Source organism: Denticeps clupeoides, chromosome 3 (genome assembly GCF_900700375.1).
Source record: "Denticeps clupeoides chromosome 3, fDenClu1.1, whole genome shotgun sequence".
NCBI lineage: Eukaryota > Metazoa > Chordata > Actinopteri > Clupeiformes > Denticipitidae > Denticeps > Denticeps clupeoides.
In genome coordinates, this window is record NC_041709.1 from 28,823,937 (window position 1) to 28,836,843 (window position 12,907).

At 41.4% G+C, this 12,907-nt stretch overlaps 1 protein-coding gene across 1 annotated transcript; it reads left to right on the plus strand.

Annotated features, from left to right (window-relative positions):
* The first annotated feature begins 4,823 nt into the window (after nucleotides 1-4,823).
* On the plus strand, nucleotides 4,824-12,022 carry ftsj1 (FtsJ RNA 2'-O-methyltransferase 1). Its single transcript, XM_028973184.1, has 10 exons — nucleotides 4,824-5,033; nucleotides 5,107-5,176; nucleotides 6,212-6,314; nucleotides 6,550-6,628; nucleotides 7,060-7,112; nucleotides 8,830-8,883; nucleotides 10,109-10,211; nucleotides 10,671-10,754; nucleotides 10,839-10,942; nucleotides 11,688-12,022. Exons 1-10 carry the CDS (start codon nucleotides 4,913-4,915, stop codon nucleotides 11,889-11,891), a joined length of 975 nt encoding a protein of 324 aa, XP_028829017.1. The 5' UTR covers nucleotides 4,824-4,912; the 3' UTR covers nucleotides 11,892-12,022.
* The last annotated feature ends 885 nt before the right edge of the window (nucleotides 12,023-12,907 follow it).

A 12,907-nucleotide genomic window follows, 5' to 3' on the forward strand; every position in this document is an offset into this window, starting at 1 on the left:
AGACAGATGGCTAATGGATTGGTCTCAGTGCTGAAAAGCTAAAAGGAAAGAGCACATGCAGTATTACGAGTCTACGTGACACAATTTAATTCAATTGAAGTACAATACAAATCAGCATTTATAAATAATAAATAATACCAGTTGACAAAGATTTTTGAGCTCATGCTTGACTCAGAAGATTGAATCTGTTGGACTCTTTATATCTTTAAAACATTTTTCTTCAAACAAACTTTAAACTCGTCATGAGGTTTTATGAGGATAAAATTTATGATGAAACATCTTCGCCAGAAAATCTTTTTGAAGTGATGAAGACGAGATGAGATGTAAGTGAAAGTGAAGTGATTGTCATTGTGAAACACTGCAGCACAGCACACAGTGACACAATGAATTGTGTCCCCTGCTTTTAACCATCACCCTTGGTGAGGAGTGGGCAGCCATGACTGCTATGTGACAATAACTATAATGAAATATATCATGTAATACTGTTGACGAATAAAAAATAATAATAACATGGTTTACAAGATAAAAATTAGACTAAAAGGTCTAATCGTTTCAGTTGATGAGATGTTATTTCCTCTCGTTTAATCAATGTTATATTCTATTTCCTGTATCTCTCATCCGGTCACACAGATGACATCACTTCCACAATATGCAATCGCAGAATTAATTAGATTTCAGGATACTTTTGATGGCTGGTACAAAATGATGAATTGATCTTTGGATGCAATTTCTTTACAATAAAGAGAAAAGGAAACAGAATATGAGTTGAAAAACATGGAACAAATCTTCCATGTCTGGAATGGATGTTGAGTATTTTTTAATCTATAAGGCAACAATAATATTATAATAAGAGAACCTTGTTTTAATTATGAAATGGGTTTGGCTAAAAAAACATGTTTTTGTCTGTTCTACTAGGTACTTGTACTTTACTGACGAGGTTAAATAGAATTGCATTGCTAAAAAAAAAGACTGAAAAAAGAGCCTAGTGGGTAAGACACTCACCTGTGAACCAGAAGACCCAGGTTCAAACCCCACTTACTACCATTGTTTGAGTGTGTCCAGGGGGACTGTCCCTGGAAGTACTGATTGTAAGGATCTCTGGATAAGGACGTCTGCTAAATGCTGTAAAATACAATTTTTGTTGATTAAAATATTAATGGATAATTCGAACTAAAATAAGTGAAAGTGAAATGATTGTCATTGTGAGACACTGCAGCACAGCACACGGTGAAACAACAAAATTTGTCCACAGCTTTTAACCCATCACCTTTTGTGAGCAGTGGGCAGCCATGACAGGCGCCCAGGGAGCAGTGTGTGGGGACGGTCTTTGCTCAGTGGCACCTTGGCAGGCAGATTCGAACCGGCAACCTTCTTATTACAGGGATGCTTCCTTAACCGCTAGGCTACCACAAAAAGACTAAAATGCTCAAACTTTTATTTGACTGAAACTTGACAAGACTAAAATTAGTAAAGACATGACAAAGACTAATATAGGCTAAAGTGACAACTTGATGCGAAGACTAGACTAAAACTCAAATTAATACAGGCTGCCAAAAACAACTAAAGTTGCTCATGCACTTGAATTTAACAAAAAAAAAAATCTGTGTGGAAAAGTTCCCGTCTCTGCATCTGCCTGTCATTCATGCCTCAGTTATACGGTGGCCCACTTCTTTTTTTCTTCACCAACCTGCCAATCGTTTGGGGCATTAGTCTCCGAGGGGCCTGAGGTCTTCTGCGGATGCAAATGCTTCCCTTGCCTGCTGCAGTTTCCCCTCATGAAATTTTAAAGAGTCTAAGCAGAGCCATTAAGGATCTCCATAGTCAGGCTTTTTCCCCTGCCTCAGTCTGGTCAGAACCAGAACTCGGGAGCTGCATACTCCCTGCCTGTTAGTCGCTGTAAGGAATGAAACGAGCTGTTTGCATGGGGGCTTCTGATGCTCGCTCCCGTGAGAATTGATCTGTGTAGGTGAGGCCGTGTAGAGATCAGTGTCCACCTCAGTGTTTACACAGACACACTGTTGGTGCACGTGCCTCAGTGAGGAAGGACACCCTATAGTAGTATACACAGCCATCAGTCTCTCTCTCTCCCTGTTACTTTTTAGCTCTCTTCTCCAATGCAACACAAAATAATGCATCCTATAATTTTCTAATTGTTTAAATCCATTTTTTTAGAAGGTCTGATGCAAATGAGGCCCTAAACAATCCATTAATGGCCCTCACCTAAGCAATTTGGCTCTCTCGAGCAACACAGCACAATGCAATCCACAGTAGAGAGCACTATATATAGTTGGGGTTCATCAAGCTGTTCCTCCAGGACGTCCCACTAGGATCCGGTTGGATCCTACTGTAAATACATTTTCGTCCATTTTTCAGAAATAACCATATAAGTAATTTAATAAACTCTCTCAATGTGCAATGTCCTTATTTTAGTGAACTCCTGTGGGTTTACCACTGATTTCCAGTCACTGACTCTTTTCACAACCCACACACTTCTCAGTTACAGTCCATTCTCTCCCTCCCCTCCTCGATTTCCTGCTCGTTTGCAGCCAACGCCCTGTTTCTGCAGCGCTGCAGTCTCCCCCCCTCCTCTTCCTCTCCTCTCTGACTCTCTGCAGTGTTGCTGGGGGACGGGGGGACGGGGCTGGATGGTGCTGCTGTGCTACACCCTAGTCATGCAGTCATGCATTCAACTCACCCTTTCACGCAAAATCAAATTCTGATGCAGCTCTCTTGAGTGCCTCACCTCTCCGTCCTCACAGGGCCATTACTTAGTGGGCCGCCCTAATGCAATCACACATAAAACGTGTCTGCGGGAGCAGAGTAATTGAAATCTGGTGAGAAGCCAGCAATAAATTGCATCAGCCAGAAGGACGGAGCCATCAGGGGTGGAAAAATATGTCGAAGGTATTTCGGGAATGGTGATTAGAACTGATGGGGCGATCCGTCAGGGCTCTCCGGCAAGGACTCGTCCATTACAAGTCATTCAATTAGCACGTCCCAGGTAGCGCACCGGTGTCCCATTGGTGCATAGTGACCGTCGGCTCTCAGATTCTGCAATTGCTTCGAGCAATTAAAAAAAAAGTTTTATGTCCTAATCAGCCAGTTTCGGACAGACTTCTTGGAGGCGCGAGGCTTGGGAATCGATGTGCGGCGGTTGCCGCACACCTGCACTTTGCGCAGCAGACATATTTGCTGTAATGTAATGCCTGCAGAAGAGATGCCCGGCATGCATTGATCAGGTGCGGCGCTAACATTGTCCTGAAGTGCGCCGGGGTTGTTCTCCCCGGGGGCTTCTGTAATTTAACCTTCAGCTTCAGCAAGTTTCCAGGCAGGGGCATCGGAGAAGCGCCTTGGATAATGCAGAATGCACCAAAGCACATGCCTGCTGACCAGGGCGCGGCACAGGACTTAATAAAGCACAGGAAAACGCTGAAATGTCAAAACTTGCTCTTATGGGTTACTATATTTAGCTTACTACTCAAATTTGCTTCGGTTAGAAGAAGTAGTTCATGTTTTACATGGCGCCTGGCGCATCCAGGCAGGCAGAGAGCTCTCATCAGCGAGTCGGGGTCGGCGGGGGCGAGTTTTCGTTGTCAGGAAACTGCAATATCGAGTCTTCGACTTCGACTCTGTGGAAAATACTGACTGCTTTTTTTTTTTTGGCCCCATGAGATTTAATACTCACAGAACAGCTATTCTGTTTGCATCTCTGATCAATGTGTGCTAATGGATAGAAGAAGAACGTCACAACAAGCAGACAGGTGCAGATAGAACAGGTTTTATGGTGGAGCTCAAAATTTTACCATGTGACCTAAATTGTTCATTTTATCTCACTGGGTTCAGAATGTTTTAGGAACCAATCAAAGTTTTTTTTTCCTGGTACAAAAATTATTTGGTTATCTGAAGCAAAACAATTATACTATACACCTAGCTTAGTTGTTGAGGCAGTGGTGGCCTAGCAGGCGAGGAAGCAGAACCGCAGGTTCGAATCTTGAATCCCTAAGCAAACCGCACAATGCTCCCCGGGCGCCTGTAATGGCTGCCCGCTGCTCACCAAGGGTGATGGTTAAAAGCAGAGGACACATTTCGCTGTGTCACCGTGTGCTGTGCTGCAGTGTTTGTGACAATGACTGTCACTTCACTTTCAAGTTGTATAGCTATTTCTAAACAAGCCCATTAAGACATACTGCATGGGACGTTGGGCTAAATAAGAGATAAATGTTGTTGCAGTTTTGCCTCTTTCGGTTATATATATATATATATACACACACACACACACACACACACACACACACACATTTTGTACAGGCATAATCCTAGATAGCCCGAAAAGATTATGGGTCCTTCAGTCAGAAAGACAAAGAACATTAAAATAGAACGACAGACGACTCCTCTTAATGTGCCTGCTTCAGTCACGTGGTAGAAGTGCAACTTGCCATTGGTAAAAGCCATACGTGAATTAAAAAACGTACAATGCCAGCGGCGAAAATATATGAGGTCACATAATTGTTGTTTAAAGCGATGTCTGGAATGTAGACGCTAATTGTGGAAAGCATGCAATACATATGATGAAACTTTCATTGATGTGAAAGCCCCCACGCAACAATGAAATGCGTTTACGATGAAATAGGTGAAAGTAAGTCACGCGTGATGCTGAATTATATCATTAATTAATAAACCGATAACATATATACTTTTAGACCAGAGTCTTGTCAGATTTCTTCCTGCTATTTAGAGTGTTCGCAGCTCTCAGCGCTTCCCCTGTCAACGGGAGTGAATGTAGAGTCGTCGGGCTTGAATGTTGTCGAATGTTGCGTCACACGGCAAAGGGAACCGCTGGCTGACTGGACTAGCTGGTCTAGCGCTTCTCTTGCAGCCACTCGTCATTTTTATTCGTAACCAGAACAAAGCGATGGGTCGATCATCTAAAGACAAACGCGACATCTACTACCGGCTGGCCAAGGAGGAGGGCTGGAGAGCCAGGAGCGCCTTTAAACTCTTACACCTGGACGAGGAGTTCGACCTCTTCACAGGCAAGGCCGTGGCTGCCCCGTTTTATCGATTATATTGATGTGCGGACGGTTAACGTGACGTCTCGCTGCGCAGGGGTGAGCCGCGTGGTGGATCTGTGTGCAGCTCCGGGCAGCTGGAGTCAGGTGCTGAGCCGCAAACTCAGGTGAGGGTCGCCGGCACCAGAACCAAATGGATCGCACGTAGTCAAGAGTTACAGCGTGGGGTGGGGGTGCGTAGACTCCTCCCTCTGGCGCCACCTTCTATCTCGGAGCTCAGCCTATTTGTGCAACTTTTAGTTGCATTTGTGTGCAAATCAGAGACGCAGTGACAAACGTCACGTGACATCAGAAGGCTGGCTCCCCATGGCGCTTCCTGCTTGTGGCTGTCCGATTTGGTCTGCGCATGCGCAAGATTTGGCTTTTGGAGTAGGCATGCGCAGTCTAAACCGGGCTACCGGTCCGCATCGGGCAGTGACAGTGCAGATCTATTTATGTGCGGATTTCTAAACATTTGTACTTTTAGTAAAGTCAGCAGTGAGTTCCATATTCGATCGGCATTCACATATCTTTTCTCTCAGTCGTTAAACAAAACACCCCAGAAAACTTTCACAAAGTAATGTATGTCTGTGAACTTCCACACACACAAGTTGGCTTTTCAATTGCTGCAGCCGATAAATTTTGAAAATTAGAAATAAGGCAGCTGCTCGTCCAATTTAAGGCGCTCGCTGTGCTTTTTGCGGTATGAGACGTTTCAAAATAAAAGTTACTAATGGAAAGATGGGGAATGATTTAATATACTTTAATATAGTTCCTTTCAGCTGGGGTTTAACAATATGTGTAAGTCCATGCACTTTTACACTTGTGAAAGCCTTAGATTATTGGGTAAGGGTTAGGTTTGTCATTAGGGTTGGGGTTTTATTTTGAAACATTGCATACCTTTAAAAGCATAGCGAATGGAAGAGCGGCTGTATTATTTAGATTCTTCACAATTTATCGGCTTCAGCAATTGAAAAAGCAACGTGTGTAAGTTCAATGACAAACATGACTTGTGAAAGTGGCGATTCCTAGTTTAACGAGTAAGAGAAAATCCGGAAAAATGTTTCATTGTTTTAATCTATGTAGTCCATTATAGAACATTCTAGGACAAGAGTTTATGAAATTGTATCTTTCTTGTGGAAATGTTTGTGGCTCTTACGCAGAGGTGCAGATAAGACTGAGGCCGATGTGAAGATTGTTGCAGTGGACCTCCAGGCCATGGCCCCCCTGCCAGGGGTCACACAGATTCAGGGGGACATCACCAAGGTGCAGAATGTGGTACCACGCTTGTAGATTTGCATGAGAAGCCTAAGGCTGGAAGAACAACAGAAATAAAAAAATGCATGTTTGCAGAGATGTGGTTTTGGATTATTTGCGTATGTATATGCAGTTGTCTTGTTTATGGCCTTAGTGCCTTTGGCCTGTGAAACGATGATATGCAGTACGATGTCTTGTGTGTGGAAGCGTAACAACACCCTTCTTTGTGTCTAATTTTTGGCAGATATCGACGGCGCAGGAGATCATCCGGCATTTTGAGGGCCAGTCGGCTGACCTGGTTGTATGTGATGGAGCTCCAGATGGTACGATCTGTAAACCTGCAACCTCCATGTGGGTTTTTTGCATTTTAGTGTGTTTCAATGATCCTGGCATCAAATTATAAAGGTTTTTATTTTTTAGGGAGAAATGCTGTCAGCAGAATGCTGGCGACTTGTTGTCATGCAGTCTGTATTTGGTTTATGGAAAAATGCGGACGGAATCGCGTAATCCAACAAATTGTGTATAATTAGCATTATTGTGTATAATTAGCACTTTTATTTTACAAAAGGAATTGTGATTTGTCATATTCCCCACCCACTCCTCCATCAAATAGTTTTAATGTGAATACATATGTTTATAATGGAAAACATTTAATTCAGAAGAACTTAAATGGAAAAAAACGGAATTTAGATAAGCATAAAATGGATTTCATAGGGCCGTAATTGTGTATTCTCTCTCTCTTTTCGACCTTCAGTGACCGGACTCCATGATGTTGATGAGTACATCCAGGCTCAGCTCCTGCTGGCTGTGAGTACCTGGCTGTGCTGCTTATTTCTTAAGTCCAAAACTAAAATATTTAAAACCTATACAGAGATAAGTATCGTAAAGAAAAGTGAAAGTGAACCCTTGGTGAGCAGTGGGCAGCCATGACAGGCAACCGGGTTTGGACATATGGACTGTGCTTTGCTCAGTTGCATATTGGAGGTTTAGGATTTGAACTGGCAACCTTTCTTCACGCTAGGCTGAGGTGATAGTATTGTGCTCACACAAACTCTCTGAAGGCACTTCCTGTTCACTTCCAGACTGAACTGTGGGTCTAGTGCGCTGAACTTTTCAAACACAGCCAATCAGATCCATTTGTGCAATTTTCCCGAATGATTGCTTAATGCAGGTCGAGCTGGCTTTGCAATTGTGGGCAGGAAACAATGATTGGTTGCCACTCACATGCTCCCTGCATGGCAGACACGCCCACCACTGCTTGTTTACTTAATTCTCTTTTTGATGTTTGCAAGAGTATACACTGATGAAAACAAACAAACAGACAATCTCTATGCAATCATACACGTATTTTGTGTAACTGTTTGGGGGTGGCGACAGTACAGGTGTCCCACGGTTCAACGGTTTTTGGCAACAGTTCTGGTTTGTTTTCAGTACATTTTTTGTGCTTAAAGTGAAGAAAGTGCGGGTTATTTTTATTTTTTTTGTATTTACATGAAGTGCCCTGGTAGGCTATAAAAGCATTTTCGATAAACTACTGCTGTTGTTTGTAACAGATGTGAATCGCACCCTGCATCTGTTTTTCGTCACTTTTTGCCGCCTCCTCTCTGTGCTCCCCCAAAAATAATTCAACCTGAACCACGGACCCGAACTGTTGAAGGTTACTTTTCACGAGTTTCTCGACTGTGCATCTTCAAACCTTTCAGCTTTTCCGCTAGTGCTTCCCATCACACCATGGGCGAAGGCACAACAGCGAATGGACAATAACTAACGGGGAGGGCTTTCGCCAGTAGATCGGTATTTTACCAAATACCATAACATCCCTAGTTGCTCTACACCATAATATACATAATTTACAATAATAAAAGTGCAAAGAAAATAGACAGACATTTTATGAATATATAGTTGAAGTAGTGTGAGGAATAATTAAGTGTTTTAAAAGTGCAGCAGCAAAAATAGTCAGATTTTTTTAGTGTGGATGTTTGTAGAGTAAATATTCATGTAAGCAGAAGTTGTGCATGTGAAATATTCATTTATTTTGTCATCTACAGCCTCTCTGGGTATTACGGTGGCAGCGCCACTCTGGGAAAAGTTCATTAAGTTCATTAATGACTCTGCGCTTTTTAGCTCCTTACTGCTCTTTCTTTTATGGCTCTTTCTCTCTTTCTTTAAACATTGTAAAAAAAACTGTAACTCATTTGCACACCTTCACCCTACCAGTTACACATATTTTATGTTAAAGACATAAAAGTGTAATACTTGGTTATGTTTGCAATATTTGCATATTGGTTCATTGTTTACTTGCAACATTTGCAATACTGTGGTCTGTAGCAGTTGCAGAAAGCATTTCACTGCACATCATACCGTGTATGACTGTGTATGTGACAAATAAAATTTGAATTTGAATTAATGCTCTGCTGGGTGTTTTTGTTAAAACCACAAAATAATTTAGTGCATTAATGTGACAGACAACTTTACACAGACTCCGATCTACTCTTAATTTGAGTTACTCTTGTTTATTTTGCAGGCTCTAAATATTACAACACATGTTCTTAAGCGAGGTGGAACTTTTGTTGCAAAGGTAAGTTGCTTCTATCAGGACCAACGTGACCTTCTCAGTTCCAATACCAAGACATGGAGTTTGGGTATCGGGCAATCTGGAGTACTGATCCCATACCAGTAGTTAATGAATAAACTGACTTATTGTGGGGAGGAGACTGTTATGTTTTAGGACTTAAATATTAACTTAAATGCTTTTTTCTGTACTTTAAGAACATTATTACAAGTACACAAACCTATGTACAGGATGGGCCATTTATATGGATACACCTTAATAAAATGGGAATGGTTGGTGAAATTAATGTCCTGTTTGTGGCACATTAGTATATGTGACGTGGCAAAATTTTCAAGATGGGTGGTAACCATAGTGGCCATTTTGAAGTCGGTCATCTTGGATCCAACTTTTGTTTTTTCAATAGGAAGATGGTGATGTGACATCAAATTTATTGGTAAATTCACAAGAAAAACAATGGTGTGCTTGGTGTTAACGTAGTTTTATTCTTTCATGAGTTATTTACAAGTTTCTGACCACTTGTAAAATGTGTTCAATGTCACCAACCGTTCCCATTTTAAAGTTAAAGTGAAGTGATTGTCGTTGTGATACACAGCAGCACAGCACACGGTGCACACAGTGAAATTTGTCCTCTGCATTTAACCCATCACCCTGAGTGAGCAGTGGGCAGCCATGACAGGCGCCCGGGGAGCAGTGTGTGGGGATGGTGCTTTGCTCAGTGGCACCTTCGCGGATTGGGATTCGAACCGACAACCTTCTGATTACGGGGCCGCTTCCTTAACCGCTAGGCCACCACTGCCCCTTTTATTAAGATGTATCCATATAAATGGCCCATCCTTTATATGCTTAATAAATTATACACAATATTAAAATAACAAATATTTGTGCATCATCTTTTTTGGTTACAACATGTCCAAAATTAACAGGACTTTTAATTTGCATAATAGGAAAGTGCCACAAATGTCAGGAATTCAAAACAATTTCAGAGTGCAGTGCAGCACTTACTGTATCCGGTCTGCAATCGTCTTTGATCTGGCACGCAGACAAATGTAACATTTAGTAACCTTCAATTTTACTGCATAAATTGGTTTCTTAGATTGACACACTGTTACCGATACCAATTTTTATCTGATTGATATTTGATACATGTATCAGATCAGTTCATCCCTAATAATGTTTTCTGTAGGTAGTGTTCCTTTGTTTATCTGTGTCATGATTAACCTGCCTGTCTCAGATATTTCGAGGGAAGGACGTGACCCTCCTTTACTCGCAGCTGAAGATCTTCTTCAGCAGGGTGACGTGTGCCAAACCCCGCAGCAGCCGGAACTCCAGCATTGGTGAGTCTGGTCACACACACACACACACACACATAAATGTTCTCTGATCATGTGTATAAAATAACAGGTTCAAATTCAAGATGAGATATAGGACCTTGGTTCATATGTGCTCAGTTGGTGCATGCACGTAGTTGTTTAATATTGGGGCGCAGTCTTTTGTGGTTGTATTGTGGCCTGACGTTCGTATATGCAATTATGACACTTTTTATTTAAATAGATGCCTTGTCTCGTTGGCTCTAAATAACTGTGCTGGTCTGTGGTGGCAAGGCTTGCATATAAGAGGTTTGGGTTTATAGTTACATTGAGTTGTAACGTCTGTGAAGTCACCTGTGTTTTTGCGTGTCTGTGGTTCACAACATTGGTGTTGAATGAGACTTTCGAAGCCAAATGTTTAAAAGTCTTCAGATCATTAGAAAGCATTGTGTAAACTGGTGGCCTCTTCTCTCTTCTCATCCTCAGAGGCTTTTGTTGTCTGCCAGAACTATTCCCCACCAGAAGGGTACGTGCCCAACATGTCCAACCCTCTCCTGGATCATTCTTATGGTAAGACATGGCATTTGTTCAGATGAATGCACATTCAGGAAGGTCAGAGGTGATTAAAACATTTGGATCATGTCTTTTCTGCAGATGTGGACTTCAATCAGCTTGAGGGACCAAACCGCATAATCGTTCCTTTCCTTGCCTGTGGAGACCTGAGCGCATTTGACTCGGACCGGACCTACCCTCTGCAGGTAGTTATATTTAGGGGCAAAATCTTTTCAAGGCAGGTGCATTTATGCATTTTTTTTTTTTCTCCAACAGAAACGGTCTGGTTTATTGCGTGATCAGCAGCTACGTTGTCATGATTGGTTGCCGCTTGTGTATAGCATAGTGTGTTGATGCAACATGTATGAGTGAGTGTACAATAAGAATACAACTGCTTTAATGCCATTAATTTGGTTTAATCATATTAATATTTCAAATGAATCATAGTGTTCAAAGACACTTATTGTAGGTATAATAAAACATTTTTATTAAGACTGCCGATTTTGAGTTTGCAGGCGCATTTGACCCAAATGTATTAGTGTTTATAAACAGTAGTATGTAATATACATTTTAAAGATCCCATTTGAATGGGATCATCTTCCTTGTATTTTTCCTTTTATAGTTTTTAAAGTTTTTGATTTGAAAAGGGATTATGAAGGATTGTTAGAATTGTAAATATGTTGTGTATTTTATGTTCTTTCTTTCATTAGTCAATTTTTAAAAATAACCTGTTCCTAATCCTTCATTTTCATTCTAAGATTAAACATTGCTACAGTCATTGCATGTTGCTGTGGTACTTGTTTTTGCTAACTGTTACATAAAGTGTAGCAGCTAGTGTTGATATCAACTCATAATTCCTGTTCTGACGTGAAGTAAATGGAACACAGCACAAGTTTCCGTCTTGATAATGTCAAACGACTCTGATTGCCAATTTTTCCTTTCTCTCTCCAGCTGGACTCCGGGAAAGACTACACCTACACTCCTCCCACTCAGCCTCCAATCCGACCACCCTATGAGCAGGCCTGTCACCTACGCAAGAACAACCTGTTAGCCAATGAGGACACCCCATCTGCTGCCATGTTAGATGCCCCCCTCTCTGCCCTGAATCTTTCAGCCAGTCAACAGAAGAGCAAAGAGACCTCCACTTCAGACTGAACCGTGGACCTTTTATTTTTACCTATTTTTATTACTGATATTCAGTGCAACCACAAACATTCAAATGTCATTTTGAAGATTTTAATTTGTTTCTTTTAAGTCTTAAATAAAATTCCAAAAATTCAACCCATTGCTAATAAAAGAGGCTTGAGTACATTTTGTCCCTCCAATGTCCTATTGAGGTTGAGCAACTCATCACTGCAGCAACTACTCATTTGCAAACAAATAGGAACCCCATCTCTGTCTTTTCAGTTACTGACAATCTTTAGAGACGCCCGCTGTCATGCTGAGTTTGGCTGTTGAGCACCGAGAAGTGACATGCTTTACTGCCTTACTGAACACCATGGATATTTATAGAGACCGGATGCTCAAAAAGCATCTGTACCTACACCTTGTTTATGTGATTGATATTTTTAGATGTGATCCGACAACCGCCTGTTGTTCACTTCACTACATCCTGATCCATGTGCAAAAAACTACTAATCACATCTTTCTTTAGGGATGCCAAATGGCTGCAACCAAATTCTTTGTGTGTGTGTTTGTTAATGTACTTGGCCAGTATTCACAATATGTCTCACAATTTGATTGTGTGATCTGTGTAAGGTGGAACATTAATTTCCAACCTGTTGCAGTGCATTAGTTAAAATGAAGAACAAAAAAGATAAATGTATGGTAGACTGTTCATAACCATTGACAACTCAAAAAAAACATCTGCAGCCAGGAAATGACAGATGTACAATTATATTCACGGAACTCACACGGAACTTAAACTTGTTTTTTTCTGTGGGTCTAACTTTGTGTATGCGTGAAGGAGATAAATAAGATATTTGTTGGAGACATTTTGAACACTTATTTGTACACTGAAGTTATTGACCTGTGTTATGAATTGATAATTGTTGTATGCCTAAGCACACACACACACACACACACACACACACACACATAGAAGAGACAAGACCTGTTCTTGAGGCACTCAGAGTGGTGCTGCCCTTAGCTGACCTCACACAGATCCATGG